A 21,995-nucleotide genomic window follows, 5' to 3' on the forward strand; every position below is an offset into this window, starting at 1 on the left:
CAGGTGTCCACCTGGAAAACAAGGGAATACAGTTGAAATTTCAGCAGTCAGGAGCCCACCTGGAGAACGAAGGGAAGAAGCAATTCAAGTTTCAGTAATCAGGAGCCCACCTGGAGAACAGATGAAAGGCAACAATAATCAAAGGACGACATTTAAAAGGTTTAGCAGTCAGGTACCTGCCTGGAGAAGAAGGGAAAACATTTCAAAAAAATACCGTGCAAGTCAGCCACAAAGGAACTCCTAAGGAAAATACAAGTCAACAAGGCAACAATAGTCACAAGGCCAAGTTTGAAAATAACTCTTTGTAAAGCATAGATTATAGCTTAGTCTAGCTTCTTCATTTTTGTCATGATGTAATAAGGAGGTCAGTGAGCAGTATCAGCAGTAGTAACAGTGAAACCACAGCTTCATGGTAGTCCCAGCTACCGAAATATCCTGAACTACATTGACATGATTCTTTTATAGCCAAGGATATGTAGGAAACCTTTGAAGCAGAGGTTCGGTCAAATCTTTCAAAAATGCTTCCCACGGAGTATTCGAACGGGCAAAAATCGCTCATATCCACTCACTTTATCTTTGCACGAAAACTCTTCATGTTTCCGGGCAAAGAGGGGCAGCTGTGAGCACGTGATATTTTCCTCACATGAATTACTCCAAAAGAATTCTCAAAATTAGACCTTTTCTTTAATTATGTGTTATTCTAGGAATTACTGTGCAATTTTCTTGATTGTTTGCATATTTAATTTTAATAATGCATTAAAAAAAATACCAAAAATATAGCATCTACACTTAGAATTTGATTTTACATTTTTTGTTAATTTAGTAAAATGTTATTTTTACAAAAATAAAAAATTCACAAAAAATAACGTACTTTACATTTTTAAGTATTTAATGTCAATTGTGTGACTCTCTTTTAATTTAATTATTTGAGTTAGTTAGTTTTTAGGATAATTTGGTCAAGGTTTCTTTTTATTAGAAGGAAAATTGAAAAAATAAAATAAAAATAAGAAAGGAAAACAAGAAATTAGGAATGTGAGGCCATTTTTAATTAAATCCATAAGCCCAATTCCATTTGCCCGGTTAAATCCAATTAACCCAGCCCAACACAAACCCCATACCCGGTCCAAACGTCCACTCTCTGAGACCATCGAAATGACGTAGTATAGGGACAGAACTACGTCGTTTCGATCTCAACGGATTTCAACCGTCCGTTCATCTATATCGAACGATCCAAAGTTTTCCTCACAACTCGACCCATTCCCACACCCGGACTGCCCCAGTTGAAACCAAAACGACCCCGTTTCCATTAATGATCTAATCAGAGCCGTTGGATTCCAATCATCCAACGACCCTAATTAAATCAAACATTTTCAATATATCAACCCCCCAAAACCCGGCCATTCACATCTCATTCCCCCCATCTCTTCAGAGACCTAACAGAACGCCACCATGAACCGCCGCCTCCTGCCCACCGGAAATCGCCTCACGGCAGTTCCGGTGGCCCAAACAGCCCCAAATTAACACTGTTGATTCCCCTTCGCCTCATAATCTCAAATCCCCAAACCGTTCCTTTCGAATCACGGCCAAAATCGTCGAATCTTCAATCGAAATTTGACCCACGAACCCTAGTTAACCCAATTTCCTCCATCTTTACACCATAGAATCTCCTCACTCCCCTCTTTCCGAATCCATGAACCTTATCCCTCGAATATCCCGGGAATCCCTCGAATCTGTATTTAAAGAAACGAACCCTAAATCCCAAAATCCAAATTATTATATGTTAAAGGTTTGAGGTCAAAAATCGATCTTAGTTGTGTGTTCTCAGTCGAGAACACTCGATTAAGGTCTATTTCGGCCACAAATTCGAAGATCATTGAAGGTCTAGTTTGAGACGGTGTTCAATCAATCTTGGTAGGTATTCCTGGTTTTAATTTTTTCTATTTTTTCTTTTATCTTCTTCTACTCCTTTCTGTTGTCAGAATGTTATTTGGTCAGTTGTTCTATGATTTTTTTAGTTTAATTCTTTTCGAATTAATAGGTTGTTTGTTGATTTTATTTGGTTTTTGTTTTGTTGCTCAGTAGTTTAAACTCGTATAACAGTAGTTCTTGAATTGATTCCTGATAATTTTCGTTGAAAGGCTGAAATTGTTTCGTTTTTCTGTATTAAGAGTTTAAGCAGTCTGCTGGTAGATTTTGTTTGTATTAAATGATGTGAATTGGGTTCAGATTGGTCTATGAATTTCAAGTTTTTTTATTAAAAAAAGGAAACTTTAAGATAACAGTGGGAATTATTTAATTATCACCTAACTGGAGAAGCTTCTAAATGGGTGGTAGGGTAGAAATTGCATTACTGAATTAATTAAGAAAGCATTAAGCTAGTGGATAGTTAAGAAATGAAAAGTAGAATTGAAAGTGGGGAATGCATTAAGTTGAATGCCTATATATAGATACTAAGTTCATACAGAAAGGGGGCTGGACTCTGAAGATACTGAAAAACACAGTGAGAGAATACGGAGAGGAATAAACAGAGAGATTGAAGAGAAACAATCTGAAATTAAAAGGGCTATACTGTTTTACTGTTTCATCGATCACTTTGCATTTTTGATATTTCTAATCTCTGAAAGAGCATTTAACTCGTCGGGGAGTAAAAATAGATAAAAAATGAGTTTGTGAAAGTTTGGTTTTGACGTGTTAAAGTTTATTGTTCGATCAAACTTTTTCTGGGCCTGCTGCACATAACTTTTTGCTCAACTTGGCTCTACTGGTCGTTGAGTTCTGCTGCTATACTACTCGGCTACTGATTTTCATTTGTTTTCCCATGTTTCATATTTCAGGTACATGTCCCTGGACTTATCTTGCTCAAGTTTTGATATTGCAATGAAATAAAATCCGGAGTTCCAAATATGTTTTCTGCACATTCAAATCGATTAGTTTAGTTTTAATTTTTTTTTTAGTTAATTGACATGTCATATGCTCAACGGGAGCTATTAGTCAACTTGCCTCTGTTGAAGTTAGTATAGCTCAATGGTAATTTTACTTGCTTCTGAAGTTCATTGGTTATAGCTGGTTTTGAACTGCTGAGATGGGGAACTTGGTAGAATATTGACCATTAGCTAAGTTTTGTGTTTAAACTATGTTAGACAAATGTATGGTAGTATGGAACTATCAAGGAACTAAAATAATATACTTCGTCAAACATCGGAGCTTTGTTTTAATTCTGTGTAAGATAAATGCTTGTATGTAATCTTGTATGATAACAGCTATTGGGATAACCATGAGTTAGAGGAGAATTGATATAGCCCATTATGTTCAAAGTATTGGAGTATTCTGAGAGGTTCAGTTATGTGTTCGTGGTACATGTAATGTGAATTTTCCTGTCAAATCAATTTGTAAACTAGTTTCCTTTCTTGATAATAAATTGCCTATCTTAGTTTAGGAGTGCAATTAACCCGTTTCTTATGACAAAGTGATGTTGACATTATTACAAGTATAGATTTGTTAATTGTAAATAGTTTTCACAAGTTTGGACAATAATTGGCTTGATTTTATTCGTCTAAACCCAATCATCACAAGCGAATTAACAGAATGGTTCGGATTTGGACTAGAAATGAACGTGTAGAAGTTATATGGAAGGCGGTTTTGGTTCATGCGATGAGTTTGTCTAGATTGAAGTGATGATTGCATAATTGTGTAAACATTTCGGTGCATTATATATGATAAAAATTGTGATGTTAATAAATAGGCAAATGCCAAATGTGTACTTAGTACGAACAGATTTTATGAGTACTGACTTCGGCATTTTAAAAGAGGATATACAAAGTCGAGTTTGCATTGGGTGGAATGATGGTTATTTCATAAAACAAATGGTATTCATATTTTCCTAATTTTGCACGTAAACCGTTTTGCAAGTTTAAACACATACAATTGGTCTCAAGCATAGGAAGAGAACAAACAACTTATGAATATGGTGATCAAGCTTTAGGCACATAATTAAATCAAGGGCATCGTTTTCGTGGTGCGGTTATGATAGTTATTTTCAAATTAGTTTTTTTATTACGTATCTCCCTAGTTCTTTTAGTTGAATAGTTTTGAGGCATGTCATTCACACATTTGGATTATATATAACCTATGGCCACCACTGGATGAATCTTAATTCTTTGGAAATCGAGGCGTGCCATTTAGCGAATTCTCATGGCCCTCGCAAACTTGAAAGTGCGTGGTTGTTTTAGGCACTGTTTAAATTAATTTCCTTGAACTCGGGTGTGCATTTCATGTGACCCAAATCCAAATCTCAACAATGTTAGAATATGTCAAAGACTGCGGGTGCATTTATGTGACGTGGTTTAAGAGGTGTTCTAGCAGCGTTGCAATACTCCTAAAAACGACTAAAAGCGGTTAAAAGGTTAAAATTGCACATAGGTTCAAAATACTTTAAAATCAGATAATTAAGCCGAATATAACAGTTAAGCGACCGTGCTAGAACCACGGAACTCGGGAATGCCTAACACCTTTTCCCGAGTTAACAGAATTCCTTACCCGAATTTTTGGTTCGCGGACTGTATTATAGAGTCATATTTTCCTCGATTCAGGATTCAACCGGTGACTTGGGACACTCTAAATCTCCCAAGTGGCGACTCTGAATCTTTTAAATAAATCCCGTTTCGATTGTCCTTTAATTGGAAAAACTTCTTTATACCATTTACGGGGTGTAGATGAAAAAAGGAGGTGTGACACTCGAATTTGAAGAGCTTTGCAACTTGAAGACTTTTGCTTGAATTTGTGGAGCTTTATAACTTAAAGATTCGGCTCGAATTTGAGGAACTTTGTGACATACAGTTTAGGCTCGTGTATCAAAGAGCATTGCAACATGCAGTTTAGGCTCATGCATCGAGGAGTATTTTGCAACTTGCACTTTAGACTCATGCATCAAGGAGTGTGGTGACTTGAAGTTTAGGCTCATGAGTCAAAGAGCGTTGAGACTTGCAGTTTAGGCTCATACGTCAAGGAGCGTAGCAACATGCATGGACTTTTCAGTTTCATCTTCGCATGAATATTTGCCCCCATTCTCAACATCATCTGCTTCTATTTCATCACGAGGCTCAAAGCCAGGAAACCTTTGGTCTCCACTTGTGGTCATACTCAATTCCATATCATGAGCACGTGTGGCCAAATCTTCAAAAGTTTTAGGCTTTATTCCTTGTAAGATGTAGCGAAGGCCCCAATGCATACCTTGGATGCACATTTTGATGCCAGAAGTTTCTCGAAGACGGTCTTTGCAGTTGAGGCTTAAGCTCCTCCAGCGATTGATAAAGTCAACAACGGGCTCTTCATTACCCTGGCGAGCATTTGTAAGTTCAATCATGCTTACAATGTGCCTTGTGTTGTAGAAGTGAATAAGAAATTCTTGCTTCAGTTGCTCCCAACTATCGATTGAAACAGGTTCAAGATCGTTGTACTAATCGAAAGCAATTTCTTTAAGAGATCGAACAAATTACTTGACAAGGTGATCACCATAAGTTCCAACATTATTGCATGGAGCGACAAGAGGGGAGATTAGAGCAAATTTGCTAGCTCAACACATCATCATCTTTCTATATGAAAGGATTATGGGACCAATGATGATATTCTTTTGAAAGGCTAAATCGCGCCAAAGTTCGTTCGACCACCTCAGCGATGTTGTTCCCTTCTTCTAGCATGTATGAAGAGGATCTCACTTTTTTTGGAGAATATGAACCAAAAACATGAGTTATGGACGACACTTTCAGCACTTGTTATCCTTGTATTTCAGCTTTGCTTCTTTTGATTTGGCCAACAATCTCCATGGCAACTTCCAATCCGATTTTGGAGTCAGCATCCTCAGTAACGTTGAATTTGGGATTGACCTTCATTATGTCCATCTTGGTGTTCTTGAACTTCGAAGAAAAGAGATGAGAGGTAGAGATGGTCCCATTGGGCGTGCCAAAATTTGTAACAACTAAAATTCGCTCCTGAAAAATAATAATCAAGACAAGAAATATAGCAACAAATATTATATTCAATTTCAAGTGATGGGGTTACAATCTCTAAAATATCTCTAAATCTAAAGAGAAGTAGTCCTCTGATTCTTCTCTTCACGGATGATGGTTCAAGAGCTTGAAAACTTGATCTTGAACTTGACGGATTTCAGATTTGTAGTACGTCACGAACAATTTGAAGGTCGTCACGAACCAGGATTTGGTGTTGAGTTATCACGAACAGAAGATTTGTAGCCGTCCGCCTATGACTTGAGTTTGCCTTTGGAATTTGACAACAGACGACGATTGCAGATATGGATGGAGACCTTGATGCTATTCTTCAGAGCTTCTTTAGCCTTTCATTCTGCTTACTTGCTTGTCCCTTAGCCTTCTCCTTTGACCCCTTTATATAGGCGTGAGGTGGAGTAATCTTCAAGAAAACCCTAATGGATCATTGGGCTTGAGGCTTATGGGCCGACCCATTTGATAGAAGACCAATTGACGGACTAGCCCAATAATATATTGGACCTTCAATTAAATCAATTTAATTGGATTTAAATAACAAATCCAATTATACCAGTCCATGTTACTTAATTGGAGCAATATATATTTAATTTGTGATAAAATCCAAATTTCTTATGGATTTAAATTTGACAAAATTGTAATTGTCTACACATATAATGAGACAGAAAATGTGCATGGATATGAATGCAGCCATACAAGTAAGTAGTAATGTCTCTAGAGAGTAAAATTCTACTAGGTTTTTGTCAAATTTACCTATTAATTTTTTTTAGTTTTTAGAAAAAGTCCTTTGAGTCGGGATGTTTACACAAATAGTTGGTCATATTCAATATTATTTTTAGTCATATACATAAATTATATATTTGTTATACATAATTATACACATAGGGCTCGTTTGGTTGAAAGATGTTATTTCAAGATCAATTATCCTAAGATTAGTTATTCCATCTTTCCATGAGGATACAAAAATTACAATCCCGGGATAATTAATTTCGGGATTAATTATACCACAATTTTTTCCCAACCAAACATGAGATAAACTCTTCTTGAATTTAATCCTAGGATTAATTATTCCTTGTTCCTCATATCAAACGAGCATAATACATAAATTATGTACTCTCTCCGTTCACTTTTACTTGACACGTTTTGACTTTTTACGACTTTTAAGAAATAATAAATGAAGTGCATAATTTACCATGATACTCATATTAATTGATGCATATTTTATTGGATTTGAGAAAATGACTTGAAATGACTAATAAATACCATGGGTATAATAGGAATTCTCTTGATATGCGTAAAATAACAAGTAAAAATGAAAATTAATTTTTAATATACATGCCAAGTAAAAATAAATGGAGGGAGTATATATTATACTTGTGTTGACTGTTTTTAGTATAAGCAATTGGGTTAATTTTTTTTTTTCTGTCATAGGAAGCTTATTTCTGAAAATAGCTGAGAGGCCAATAATGACTCACATAATTACATTCACACTAACCTATAGTATACCTGTGACTTTGTGACTCCACTTTGCACTTATGCTCTTACTGAGAGTACTATATACTATACTAACTGTGACCCAACTACACCACTCATTTCACTTTCCTCTCTTCCTCCAAAATCTCCCATTCTTTTTTCTTTTCCATTTTCAAAACACCCTTCTCCTAATTTTAACTCTTTTCTTGACAGTTCAAGAACCATACTCAAAAGTCTAAATCCAAAAAACTCTCTGCTGAAAGATCAAGAACCAACCTCAAAGTTACAATCTTTTCTACATTTTACTCAAAATTGTGAGAATATAGCACAAAAAAGGAAAAATATGTCTGCTACTGTTAGCGGGGTTCTCTTCCCCTTTCTATTTCTTGTGTTATTTATAAGTTTTCTTGGTGCCCCAGTTTCCCAAGTGAGTTTTTCCCTCTCTTGATATAATTTCTTGTTTCTTGATAGATCCCATCAAAGTTCTTGTTATAAAGATTGAATTTTTATGGAGTTTTGAGCTGTATTGGCTTTTGTAGAAAAAAGGGGTCAATTATTTTGGTATCAAGATTGAATTTTGATGGAGTATTTAGCTATATTATCTTCTGTAGGCAAAATGGTCAAACTTTTTGTTGGTATGAATTTTGAATTTGATGGAGTTTTGAGCTGTAATTGCTTTTGTAGGCAAAAGGGTCAATTTTTATGGTATAGATATTAAAAATTTATGGAGTATTGAGCTATATTTTACATTTGTCGACAGAAGGGTCAATCTTTTGGTATAAAGATTGAATTTTATGGAATATTGAATTATATTTTCTTTTGTAGGCAAAAGGGTCAAATAATATTTGGCATAAAGATTGAATTCTTTTGGAATTTTGAGCTTGTTTGCTTGTGTAGGCAAAAGACTCAATTTTTTTGGTATAAAGATTGAATTTTTATGGAGTTTTGAGCTATATTTTGCTATTCTAGGCAAGAGGGTCAAGTTTTTTTTGGGTACAAAGATTGAATTTGTATGGAGTTTTCAGCTGTAATTGCTTATGTAGGCAAATGGGTCATTTTTTTGGTATAAAGATTGAATTTTTATGGAGTTTTGAGCTATATTTTGCTATTGTAGGCAAAAGGGTCAAAAGAAATGGTGCCACTAATTGAGCCAGGGAAAGCAGAAAAGATGATGATAATGCTAAATAACACAAGGAGAAAGCTTGGGAGTTTTCAGATTTGTGCACTTTGCACTTGTTGTGGTGGGGCCAAAGCAGTTTGCTTGCCTACTCCTTGTTGCTATGCTATCAATTGTAACATACCAAACAGGCCTTTTGGTTACTGTTCTTTCACTCCTAAAACTTGTAATTGCTTTGGATGCCATTACTAAATCCACAAGAAATCAAGAAAGTATCTCTCTTTCTATAAAAGGAAAGAAAATTAAGTTAAGTTAGATCTTTTTTTTGGGTCTTTGATTTGTGTTTATGTGAGTCTGAAAGGGGAGAGGAATATCTGTTCTTAGATTTGATTTGTTTATAATTGTTTGAAGGACAGCTATTTCCAGGTAATCTTTTGCTACTTGATATTGGGATTTGTGCCCTTGAATTAGTGTTAGATTTTACTCTTTTTTCAGTAATGAAAAATTGTGATTCTTTTTCTTAAGTAGCAAAAAACTTGGATTAAGTACTAGATTCAGAGTGAAGTATAATACATATATAGTTATATACATTGATTGAGTTTTTCTCTCTCTTAATGAAGTTTAGTGGATTTGTTTATTACTCCATATTGTTAGTATATTTTATTGATGTTGATAGTCTCTGTCATTATAAAATATTGTTAGCTTAGTGAGGATGTTTACTGAGATATTCATTACTGTCATTAAGTTATATCTATTGTCTGAATGTTTTGGTCATTAATTAATCTTTTACTGTACCACTGGGGTTATTTAGCAATTGGATTTAAATGTATGGATATTTTTATAAAGGGGTAGTCCGGTGTACTAAGCTCCCGCTATGCGCGGGGTTTGGCGAAGGCCCGAACCACAAGGGTCTATTATACACAACCTTACCCTATATTTCTGCAGGAGGCTGTTTTCACAATTCTAACCCGTGGCCTTTTGGTCACATGACAACAACTTTACCAGTCACGCTAAGATTTCCGGTCAGATGTATGGATATTTTTATAATAATGGGAAAATGATAGTGTAAACACTGAACATAAGATTGAATTTCCCCATTTTCTAAGAGTGTAGGACCTAAGGTGATAATAGTAGAGTTTGTTGTTTATTATTGATGTTGTAAGGGTCTTCATGTGATATTGGTTCATTATTGGAAGTATATGCAGCCCCCACAAGTCCCTATATGTATAAGGGAAAGATTGGGATAGAGCTATCACTTGCCCTTAAGCAATAAAGAAATTAGATGGGCTTTTATGAAGAGTATGAATAGGGTTGTTGTCAATGTTGACAAACTTAACACTTATGGTGGGTGGAAGTTGAGTAGGGTAGTTAACCTCAGCTACCATAATAATGCACTGGATTTTAATTGTAGAGTAGTAGATACTATGTTCTGAAGTTTTCATTTCCATTTCATATGTTAAATTATAGGCTCACCATTTTTTTCTGCTTTATGTGATTTATATAGACTATAACAATTAGTTGGAATTAAGTTTTAATAATGTTAGTACATTTACTTTAAGTCCTATGTTTTTCTAGTAATCTTTTAGCCCTATTAGAGGTTTATATGCCATTTGAAAATATAGAGAACTTTAAGTATCTTCAATATAAAAAAGTAGTCCGGTGCACAAGGCATCTTGCGTTCACGCAAGGTCCGGGAAAGGGCCCCACCCTAAGGGGTGTGATGTAGACAATCTACCGTAATGTAAGCATTAGTGGTTGCTTTCACGGCTCGAACCTATGACTTATAGGTTACATGAAGACAATTTTACCGTTATTCTAAGGTTTCCCTTCCTCAATATTAATCTTATATAATATTAAATTGTGATGAGCTTAAATGAATAACATGATCAATAAAAATTCAACTTGTTTCGAGGTGCAGTAATTGTTGCTGCCTATCAAGGTATAGGCAAATGAGAAAGAAGTCACTTTAACATTTTTTTTTTTCTCTGCCGAGGATTGAACCTTGATCTCGTCCATATCTCATACCGCTTAATTGACCAGTAGGCCACAAGTGACACTTTTATGGTCTCTTTTTTAGTTTGTTTGGCTAACTATGAATCCAAATAACACTAACTATGCAACTTGTGAGTGAATGGGAATGTGAATAGGTGGGGGACAACCAACCAAATCTGAATCTGCTGTTTTGAGACTATTTGACACTAGAAATATAGTGTGTAGGGAATCTAACTGACCTTGAGTTTAGGATAACTTAGTTGAGCTACCCATGTGACATGTCCTACCTTGGGACAAGATGAGAAGATTTGCAGCCTCCCTTTGTATAATTGAATTGTTTTGAAGAAGTGGCTGCTTGTTGCTTATAATTTATCTTTAAATACTCTTTGCTCAATCAGTCAACTTACCTGCTAATGTATTCTCTTAGTACCTTCTTGGTACTTTTTTAATAAAATCTTTTACCTTATCATCCAAAAAAAAAAAAGTTTGCGCCGAGTTTTTACATCAAATTCAATAATTTAATCTTAGCAGTTAAAACTCAAAGTTGCTGCCATGTAACCAGGAGGTCACGAGTTCGAGCCGTGAAAAAAGCTTCTTGTGGAAATACAGAATAAGACAACGTACAATAGACCCTTGTGGTCGCGCGTTGCGGGAGCTTAGTGCACCGGGATGTTCTTTAACGGTTAAAACTCAAAGACACGTTTTGCGTTCCATGAGTTGGTGTAAACAATAGGCGCGGTTCAATTTTTGTCGTCTTTTTAGTCTCAACCCAAAAAAAAAAAAAAAAAAATTAAGCAAGAGATTATGGACCTCTTGCTTAGAAATTCCAATGAGGGAGTAAGAATTTCTAAAGATTTTGAGGCCATTACATTGGAAGATAGGGCAATAAATGATATAAATCGAATCTTACCAAAAGGATAAAAAGATCAATGGGTTACACAAAAATGTATACTGCTAAAATACTAGACTATGAGTTGAGGGTTAAAAAGAAAATATGTTTCCAAATTAGAGCAAGCAAATGGCAAAAAAGATAAAAACGGAGGACCATATGTGTGTTTTGGACTAGAGAGAAAAGAAGTCAAAGATACATGTGCTTCTCTGTTTGAAATTTTGGTACACTTTCCTTTTAAATTTCAATAATTCTAACATCTAAAAGCTATTGAATTTAAATAGCATGTGTCCAAAATTAAAGAAAATATTAAATTGCTAAACATCGTTAAAAAAAAGGAAAAATGACATTGTATAGCCGCTAGCCTAAAATCGTATATTTTTTTTGTATATATATATATATATATATATATATATATATATATATATATACACACACACTCTGTATGTTATATAAAAAAATTATACAAATTTTATATACTTTTTCGGCTACTGAATGTAAATAGTTTCTGACTCGGCTAAAAGTAAAAAAAAGCGTAAAGGATACGAAAAAGAATGTGAATATATACAAACAATCTCACTATACTGAATATATTTCTAAAGAATATAAAACTCCAATTCCTACTATGTCTGGCATCTGTTGTAAGAGTACATTTTTGAAGCTCACATTACTTAACTATACATACACAGATTATTACTTCCAAGTATAGCCCATTTATCTATCAAATTGCAACTTTACACTAAAAAACTTGATAAAACTGTACATTCTGGTTTTCTGAATTCAAATTCTTCGATTCTCCACAAATTTGATGTCCTCTTCCTTCTGTTAAGGCGATAATTTTGGCGTCGATCATGCTCTAGTGGGGCAGTTTAACTTGAAACTTTGCCTATCTCCATTTCTTGAATCTGCAGCTTCCTGGCCTCATCTCATCTCAGTTTTTTCAATAAGCTGATGCACTGAAAGTCCAATGTAAAGAGCAATGGTTTACTTCACTGACTCCGGATAAGGATCCGTCCAACACTTGTCCTCCTCGACTGCCTGTTTCCATCGTCGTTTGAATATCTTATACTCATTGTAGGATTGTCTTCTCACCTGAAGTTCACATACATAATTGGAGTCAAAATGTCTTCGCATTGCATGCTGCATTAGTATTACACTCCTTATTTCAATTCAGACTCTGTATAACCGACCCCAACTAGCTTAGATTGAGGCGTAGTTGTTGTTGCTGTATTTCATTTCAGACTTTTTCTCAATCTTGATACTCCTTATTTAGTTTTTACCGGATACCATATGAATATGCAATCTTTATCAGTCAAGAAGCAAAAATTTTCCTTATTGTGATCATGTCACTATGACCACCTAAAAGTCGAATTCAAAGTCAGCTCGCGATTATTGTAACGTTCATAGTAAAAGTGCACCAGAAACTTACTTCTACTCTGAAATTAAGAGTGCTGGCTTGAGATGGTGCCTGCATTAATGAAAATAATATTTAGCTTTGATGTTAAAAAAAAGACGCGCCAAAATACATAAGTAAACACATCTAATCTGGTGGACACAATCGGTTAGCTATAATATCCACATCATCACTGGATAAAGTTACGTCAAAAATTACTTGTTTTCCAAGGCTTGTGATGTTTTCTCCACCCACTGTCAAATTCTTCTGCATGATTGACATTAACACGAATGAATAAATCTCAGGAGAAATTAATTATTTCACAAGTAAGAAAAGAAGTACTATTAAAACTTCATATTCTGAAAAGAGTGTTGCTGCTAACAGTATAGCATCTGAAAATAGTGTTAGATGTTTCTTGCTTCTATCTTGAATGACTAAAATGACGACTTAAACTGTCTCCAGAAGGAACTCAAACGCCTTCCGATAATGAGGGAAAGCTGGTGTGGAACTCCAAAACTAGGATTTAACCATTTCACCGCAAAACAGAAAACCGAACAAGGAAATATCATGCTAAAGAAACAAGCATTGTCTTATATGTTTCTCTACTGGTAAAATGAACTCAAAACAGTCGGCTTGATGGAGTGAATGTAGTAAGTTCAACTGTTGATCAGGTATGAACATCAACCAAATGCGACAGCTTCATTATTATTGCCTATACATTTTAGCCTGCCTGTTGCCGTACTCAAAGTTCATTTCAACTATTTTGTTGTGACAACCAGCCGAATCCCACATCGACAAAACACAGGAGAGATCGATGCTGGGTGTATAAGTAAACAAGTCTTAGATCCTAGTGACGCGTTTTAAAGCCGTGCGGGCCTAGGCCCAAAGAGGACAATATCATTACTAGGCTGGATTGTTACATATCGTATCAGAGCCATTCCGCATGCAACCTTGAATGGTAGTGGAGTAAACCTCAGCGAAGACGCTGAGTCACTAAGGGGGGGGGGTATGTGACGCCCCAGATGAATCCCACATCGATAAAATACGAGAGAGATACTGGATATATAAGTAAACAAACTTTAGACCCTATTGGCGCGTTTTAAAGCTACGGGCCTAGGCCCAAAGCGGACGATATCATTAGTGGACTGGACTGTTACACTCATGTGGTTGTTTTCTTTTCAAGACGAAGTCAATGACTACAACGAATCAGTTGTAACCCAAGACCAAGTTGTAAATACCTTCTTTTCAGGCTCTCCTAGTGTTGGAAGGCCATAATGAACAATGTATTCAGCATCGACAACACCAATATTTTTAGTTCGGTCTCCCTATCACAAAAATGCCCAATGAACATCAGCAACTCATGACTGTAACATAAGCTAACTATTGCCTTAAACAAAAGAAAAAAATAATTTCGCCAAATCTAAAAATACCCGTGCACAGTAACCAAGCTGCATGTCCAAACCCCAAGCATGGATCAAGTCATTCTGTGAAATAACATAGAAGGAATAAGAAGTAAAGATTAATTAATTTTTTCGTAGATTAAGTGCAGTTATGCCTGATGAACTGAACTAAACAGTGGTATGATCTTAGCTTTATCAGATACAGCAGAGAAAACTATACACCTCTTTGCCAAAAACCAATTTTTAACTGTAAAATATTCAATACTGCAGTTAAGTAATGCAACTACAGCATGTACATATCATTAATAGCGACAATGCAGCATTTCTAAAAGGAAAAACCTGGATCATATACCACACGCAGCGCCAAGCAGCTTTCGAAAACACAGGAGCCATTACTTCTATCCACCTGCAATATCAGAAACTCGTTAGGGATGCAGAAAAGGAGGTTATCGCTATAAAATTCCAACTTATGTTCCCTAAATATTTCCCATGAACAGAAAAAGACTTTAACGCGTGAGTCGCATAAAACAAAATTAAGTTACCCTGTACAAGGAGGAGCTGCACTGGTATAGTCACACTGAATTCCAGTATCGCCAGCCTTATAAGTCCTTCTGCAACGCAATGTGTTAAACCAATTAATTCGGACATCACAAGAAGATCTAAGCCATTGTTAATCAAAGAGCTGCAAGAGATTACACGACATTGTATAATGAAACTCCTCTGTCAGATGAGCACGCCATACTAGACCATAAATTCATACATGTACTAGCATTAATAAGTAGAAAACTTAAGCCTTGTAGTACTATTCATTTACTACTATATACTACTACAATCTAGAGATATGAAAGAACATACTAAGACACAGAATTGTCAATAAAAACCTGTGCACTCTTGATCTCCTCCCACGCGCAGTAATCTGATGATGCACCTCTGATTTTCCAATATCTAGTGCTGGTTGTGAAATCTCAAGACCTTCATCTCTCACAATAGATATATATCTATATGGATAATACAATTCAGGTTTAGTAAATCCAGTATATTTCATTGGAATGGTTTCTATCTCTTTTAGATGTTTCTGAACATAAAAAAGGTCAGTACGGTGCACAAAGCATCCCGCATTCACGCAGGGTCTGGGGAAGGGCCGCACCCAAGCGGTGTGATGTAGACATCCTACCCTAATGTAAGTATTTATGGGTGCTTCCACGGCTTGAACCTGTGACCGATAGGTCACACGGAGACAACTTTACCGTTGCTCCAAATCTCCCATTTTTGTTTCAGAACATGCATAAAACTAAATGCATATATGCAATCTAACAGTACTCCGTCTCCTGTATTCTAAGTAGAGTATATACCAACTTTCACATACCGTTTCGGGTTGAAATTTTCTACTCCAAGGTCTTCATCCCAGAGGAAGATGTAACTGTACTCATCTACTATATCTGGGTGCAAGAATCTTTTTGCAAACCACCTGCCATTTTCATAACAACCGAAAATGTCAAGAGAGTTTTGTGCAAGCAGAAGATGTTCTACACTAACACAACTGCATAAGAAAATACGCCTCTGTGCTTGTGTCCCTCATTTTGAGATGCAAATCAAAATATGAAAATATTATCTGTATATATATCTTGAAGAAGGTAAAGAGGTTTAGTGTGGTATAATTGAGAACTACAAATAGAAAATTTAAAAACAAAATAATGCAGAAGCTAAGGGTCTGAAGACGATACCATTTTGTTTGATTCAAAGCTGAGATGTGTATTACACTGTTACTCCATTTAAAACTCCTCCATCCATCGACAATACCATCGTAATGAAAAAGCATCACCACAAAATCACTTGACAGAAACTGCCAACCAATTTAATGAGCTAATTCGTGGTAACTGTATATCATAAACTATAGACCATATTTAAAAACTCACTTTTTGTACCATCTCGTTTACTGTTTCCTTTTGCTTTATCCCAACAGCTGCAGCAAACAAGTACTTTGAAGGCTCTTTTTTCTGCTAAATCACAATTAAAAGTAAAAAATGTAAGCGACTGTTTACACTGCTGAAAATCTATACCATGAAAATGTCATTTTATATTCTTGCACTACTTAAATATCGATCTCCTCATCAGTTCATAAACAAGATCAGCAGCAGACGCAGAAGTAATAATGATAATCAACATGTCCATGTAGTTCCTATACCAGTAGTATTAGTGCTAGTCTTGTATTCTATTATTGTTAGATTTCTATTACTACATCTTGTTTCTTTTGCTTTGTTTTCTTATTATCTTGTTGTTGTTACTGCTTGTTGCTACTGTTTTCTTTTCATCTTTCCTTGAGCCGAGGTCTATCGGAAGCAACTTCTCTACTTTCAAGGTAGGGGTAAAGTCTGCGTACTCACACTACCCTCTCCCGACCCCACTTGTAGGATTATACTGAGTTTATTGTTGTTGTTGTAACATGTTCATCAAGCAAGACCTACAGTAGAAATTTGAAGAGAAAACAGAACATTTTGCCTTACACTTGACTAGTTAAAGAGATTTGAATTCTAAAAACTTGATCAAGTTATCCAAACCAATATTACTCGTAGAATGATGTCAAATTTTGTTGGACATACCAACATGGAAAGAGTATCATATAAATCAGAGCGAATGGAGTATCTTACATTGTAAAAGCTATAAGAATTCATTTTCAACAGAAAATATTCAACTCTGCATGTAGAACGTAACAGGAACATGGCAAAGATGGATATGAAATTTAACCTCTGGGTAACCCCATAAGGGCCGTCTTTCCAAGTTAGAAGTCCTAGCAATAATACCTTCTGGTAATGGCTCACTTCCATTAGGCCTGCATTGATTCTAAAACGAATGACAAAAATTATTTATGCGAAGAATAAGAATGCCATCAGGGTACTTAGAAACCCCTGAATAGAGTCAATTCATTTTAATGGAACTACAAACAGTACTAAATGCCTAGGAAGATAGTTGATAACGTTTCAATGCTAAAAAGAACAAACCTCACAAGAGCTTCGCACTTTCTCCAGCTTCCATTGCAAACTTTTCTGCACAATAGAGTTCTTATGGTTATCCGTTCCCATAGTGCATCACTTGCGCAACAAATTTACCAAAATATGAATAGTACCAAGTTCCTCTTTTGCGAATAAGTCAGAGACACTATGAAAATAAAAAAGCCTATAATCGGTTAAGAGTGCAGCACTGCCAGTATGATCACAATATTAAGTGTGTCAGCTAGAGCAAAGCCTGTGCAATAAATAAAAAGAGTATCGCCTTAATCAGATTAAGCTTTTAGATGAGATGGCCGCATATTTCGACATAAACTACAGGAAAGGTCAAGAGAATAAGACAGAAAACTGTTTGTGATTTAAATCTCTTAGTAGCTAGGAAAAGAAGAATGCACCTCTTTATGATCTGCTACAAAGTCGCTCCCTAACAAGAGAATCAGACACAATACGGAAACTGTAGGAAAAAGGGCACAGAAACATGACCTCTTGATTTTTGAATCTTTGAGTAGTGACACCTGAAAATACCCAAAAAAGAATCTCATCAGTATATTGAACTGAACTTTGCAAACAACAAGCTACTATGTTACCTATAACAAAGAACAAGAGTTTATAGGACTAAAATTCAAAGTGTTGATTCAGGGTGGCAGCCAATACCAACTGATTTTAGGATTGAGGTGTGGTTGATTGATCGGGATTCGGGAATGTGTGGCAATTCCAAGGTGTCTATAGTGAATTCCTTAAAGAAAAAACACTATAAAAAGGGCATTCCGGTGCATGAAACTTACCGGCCTACCCTGACACAAAGAGCAGCAGAACCCGTGACCTATAGGTCATACAGAGACAACTTTACTGATGCTCCAGTGCTTCACTTCTTTAGAAGACACTATTAATGGTACTAAAATCAATCTAAGGAAAAAGACTCCGCCAAATGATAGTTTAATTGAAAAAACACAAGAACTAGACTCTCCACAACTAATTGCCCATATAAATGTCTTGTATTGCTATAAGATCAAATCTTTTTCCCTTGTAAAAATAAAAGAAAAAAAAAATCATATTTTTTTGTATGACTCTAAATCTCTCCAAAATCCTAAAAATAATCCCCTCTTTATAATAAAATCCTACTTATAGAAAATCAGAACATCATATACAACAATTGACACAATAACTACACATATAGAAGCCAAAGAACATAAAATGTAGATATATACGTGAAAAATGCTAAATTTTTGACAAACATTAAATTCTGATCATTTATTTGAAATGTACAACTATTCAGCGGTAGGAACTTTGTTGAATCCGTTAAATTTAATTCCTGATTAAACAAACATCATTGCATGAACTTAACCAATAATGAATGCAAAACATGCAGTAATATATACGTAGAAAAATATGTTACATACATATAGAAGCCAAAGAGAACATATAAAAGGAAAAAAACTTACAAAACCTGAGGGCTTCATGTTCCTTCAAAATGCAAACGATACTAATAAAATAAGAATAACAAATAATCAACTGCTTCCCCTGACACTCTCTCTCCCTGAAATAAAGGACATTTTCTGTTTATTTGAGAAGAAACCAAGGATTAGATTTCCCAGTTTTTACTTTCTTGTTTTTGGATAATATATAGAGTATGTCGTCTATTGTGACAGTCAAAGTGCAATAGACCTTAGCAAGAACTCTATGTACCATGCAAGGACCAAACACATTGATGTGAGATATCATTGGATTCGAGAAATGGTAGATGATGAATCTCTAAAAGTCTTGAAGATTTCTACAAGTGAGAATCCCGCAGATATGCTGACCAAGGTGGTACCAAGGAACAAGTTCGAGCTATGCAAAGAACTTGTCGGCATGCACTCAAACTAGAAGACAGTGCTACCTCCTCTAGATGAATGAGACTGGAGGGGGAGATTGATGATGTCCATCTCATTGAAGAAGTATTAGGCATGTGCCTAATAAGAGTTTTCTTTGGTTTGGTAGCCAACCTTGTTGACTTGGTTTGGTTGGTAGCCAACCTTGTTGAATTAGTTTGGTTTGGTAGCCAACCTTGTTGAATTTCTTTGGTTTGGTAGCCAACTTTGTTGAATTGTGAAAAGTGTGTGTAAATTGTCAAATATTGTAGGCTTTAGAGGGTGAAGCTTTGGCTATAAAAGGAGAGCTTCAACTCTCATTTCTTCACACCAACAAAGAGAGAAAGAAAGAGTGAGGTTTCACAGACAAGGTATAAGAAAATAGTCTGTGAGGAAAATAGAGAGTGAGCGATATTGTAGTGAGGTGAGAATATCAAAAGAGGGTTATTTCTTTTGAGTGTTGTAGTGGTCTTTGGAGTATTTATCTCCGACCTACAAAGTGTAAAATTCCTTACTATAGTGATATCAGTTGCTCCTCTCGGGGTCGTGGTTTTTTTCCCTTATTCAGAAGGGTTTTCCACGTAAAAATCTTGGTGTCATTGTTACTCTTTTATTCTTGTTAATTACCGTATCTCGGTGCTACATTATTATTCCGCTTTATTACCGTGAATATTATTTTGGTAAGGGGTTTATTCCCAACAACTGGTATCAGAGCACAGGTTCTGCTCGTTCACTGAAATACTATTCACTGTCGGTAGTACTATACTTGGTGAAAAATAAAAATGTCCGGAGTAAAGTACGAGGTAGCAAAATTCAACGGAGATAACGGTTTCTCAACATGGCAAAGAAGGATGAGAGATCTGCTCATCCAACAAGGATTACACAAGGTTCTAGATGTTGATTCCAAAAAGCCTGATACCATGAAAGCTGAGGATTGGGCTGACTTGGATGAAAGAGCTGCTAGTGCAATTAGGTTGCACTTATCAGATGATGTGGTAAATAACATCATTGATGAAGACACTGCACGTGGAATTTGGACAAGGTTGGAAAGCCTATACATGTCCAAAACGCTGACAAATAAATTGTACCTGAAGAAGCAGTTATACGCCCTACACATGAGTGAAGGTACGAATTTTTTGTCACATTTAAATGTGTTTAACGGACTAATCACACAGCTTGCCAACCTCGGAGTGAAAATCGAGGAAGAAGATAAAGCCATCTTGCTATTGAACTCGTTGCCATCTTCGTACGATAATTTGGCAACAACCATCCTGCACGGTAAGACTACTATTGAGTTGAAAGATGTCACATCGGCTCTTCTACTCAATGAGAAGATGAGAAAGAAGCCTGAAAATCAAGGACATGCTCTCATCACAGAAGGTAGAGGCAGGAGTTATCAAAGGAGTTCGAACAACTATGGTAGATCCGGAGCTCGTGAGAAGTCAAAGAACCGATCCAAATCAACAGTCAGAAATTGCTACAACTGTAATCAACCAGGTCACTTCAAAAGAGATTGCCCAAATCCAAGGAAGGGCAAAGGTGAAACCAGTGGCCAGAAGAATGACGACAACACAGCCGCCATGGTGCAAAATAATGATAATGTTGTCCTCTTTATAAATGAGGAAGAGGAATGCATGCACCTGTCAGGTCCAGAGTCGGAATGGGTGGTTGACACAGCGGCATCTCACCATGCCACACCGGTAAGAGATCTTTTTTGCAGATATGTAGCAGGTGATTTCGGCACAGTGAAAATGGGTAACACAAGTTACTCAAAGATTGCGGGGATTGGTGACATTTGTATCAAGACAAATGTCGGATGCACATTGGTTCTAAAGGATGTGCGGCATGTACCTGATTTGCGGATGAACTTGATCTCGGGAATTGCTTTAGACCGAGATGGATACGAGAGTTATTTTGCAAATCAAAAGTGGAGACTCACTAAGGGATCATTGGTGATTGCAAAGGGAGTTGCTCGTGGCACGTTGTACAGGACAAATGCAGAAATATGCCAAGGTGAATTGAACGCGGCACAAGATGAGATTTCTGTAGATTTATGGCACAAAAGAATGGGTCATATGAGCGAGAAGGGATTGCAGATTCTTGCTAAGAAATCACTCATTTCTTATGCCAAAGGTACAACTGTAAAACCTTGTGACTACTGTTTATTTGGTAAGCAGCATAGAGTCTCATTTCAGACATCGTCTGAAAGAAAATTGAATATACTTGATTTAGTATATTCTGATGTTTGCGGCCCAATGGAAATTGAATCAATGGGCGGTAACAAATATTTTGTTACTTTTATTGATGATGCTTCACGAAAATTATGGGTTTATATTTTGAAAACCAAAGATCAGGTGTTTCAAGTTTTCCAGAAATTTCATGCTCTAGTAGAAAGGGAGACGGGTCGAAAGCTAAAGCGCCTCCGAAGTGACAATGGAGGTGAGTACACTTCAAGGGAATTTGAAGAGTATTGTTCAAGTCATGGGATCAGACATGAAAAGACAGTTCCTGGAACCCCACAGCACAATGGCGTAGCCGAGAGGATGAACCGCACCATTGTGGAGAAGGTGAGAAGCATGCTCAGAATGGCTAAACTGCCTAAGTCATTCTGGGGTGAAGCAGTTCAGACAGCCTGTTACCTGATCAATAGGAGTCCATCAGTTCCGTTGGCGTTTGAAATCCCAGAGAGAGTTTGGACCAACAAGGAGGTGTCCTACTCGCATCTGAAGGTGTTCGGTTGCAGAGCTTTTGCACATGTACCAAAAGAGCAGAGAACAAAGCTGGATGATAAATCTGTTCCCTGCATATTTATCGGATATGGAGATGAAGAGTTCGGGTACAGACTGTGGGATCCTGTAA

The 21,995-nt window shown here is 36.2% G+C and overlaps 2 protein-coding genes across 2 annotated transcripts; one reads left to right on the forward strand and one right to left on the reverse strand.

The window, feature by feature from the left end:
- The first annotated feature begins 7,532 nt into the window (after positions 1 to 7,532).
- Positions 7,533 to 9,247, forward strand: LOC104248863 (uncharacterized). Its single transcript, XM_009805210.2, has 2 exons — positions 7,533 to 7,917; positions 8,605 to 9,247. The coding sequence occupies exons 1-2, from the start codon at positions 7,834 to 7,836 to the stop codon at positions 8,857 to 8,859; spliced, it is 339 nt and encodes a 112-aa protein (XP_009803512.1). The 5' UTR covers positions 7,533 to 7,833; the 3' UTR covers positions 8,860 to 9,247.
- Positions 9,248 to 12,068: 2,821 nt separating this feature from the next.
- On the reverse strand, positions 12,069 to 18,912 carry LOC104248864 (uncharacterized). The gene is made up of 15 exons (XM_009805211.2): positions 18,729 to 18,912; positions 17,682 to 17,801; positions 17,281 to 17,325; positions 17,027 to 17,122; positions 16,198 to 16,278; positions 16,006 to 16,124; positions 15,648 to 15,749; positions 15,163 to 15,279; positions 14,824 to 14,892; positions 14,621 to 14,687; positions 14,312 to 14,365; positions 14,120 to 14,206; positions 13,101 to 13,148; positions 12,918 to 12,956; positions 12,069 to 12,580 (listed from the first exon to the last, which is right to left on the reverse strand). Exons 1-15 carry the CDS (start codon positions 18,744 to 18,746, stop codon positions 12,473 to 12,475), a joined length of 1,170 nt encoding a protein of 389 aa, XP_009803513.1. The 5' UTR covers positions 18,747 to 18,912; the 3' UTR covers positions 12,069 to 12,472.
- Positions 18,913 to 21,995: the final 3,083 nt, after the last annotated feature.

Source organism: Nicotiana sylvestris, chromosome 5 (assembly GCF_000393655.2).
Source record: "Nicotiana sylvestris chromosome 5, ASM39365v2, whole genome shotgun sequence".
In the NCBI taxonomy this organism is placed as follows: Eukaryota; Viridiplantae; Streptophyta; class Magnoliopsida; order Solanales; family Solanaceae; genus Nicotiana; species Nicotiana sylvestris.

Excerpts from the sequence above, each read along its gene's own strand:
- LOC104248863 (XM_009805210.2), top strand. The coding sequence starts at position 7,834 with ATGTCTGCTACTGTTAGCGGGGTTCTCTTCCCCTTTCTATTTCTTGTG. Across the intron at positions 7,918-8,604 it reads TTGGTGCCCCAGTTTCCCAA|GCAAAAGGGTCAAAAGAAAT; the intron begins GTGAGTTTTTCC and ends TTGCTATTGTAG.
- LOC104248864 (XM_009805211.2), bottom strand. Across the intron at positions 17,123-17,280 it reads AAGTGCGAAGCTCTTGTGAG|AATCAATGCAGGCCTAATGG; the intron begins GTTTGTTCTTTT and ends CATTCGTTTTAG. Across the intron at positions 12,957-13,100 it reads TCACAAGCCTTGGAAAACAA|GCACCATCTCAAGCCAGCAC; the intron begins GTAATTTTTGAC and ends TCATTAATGCAG.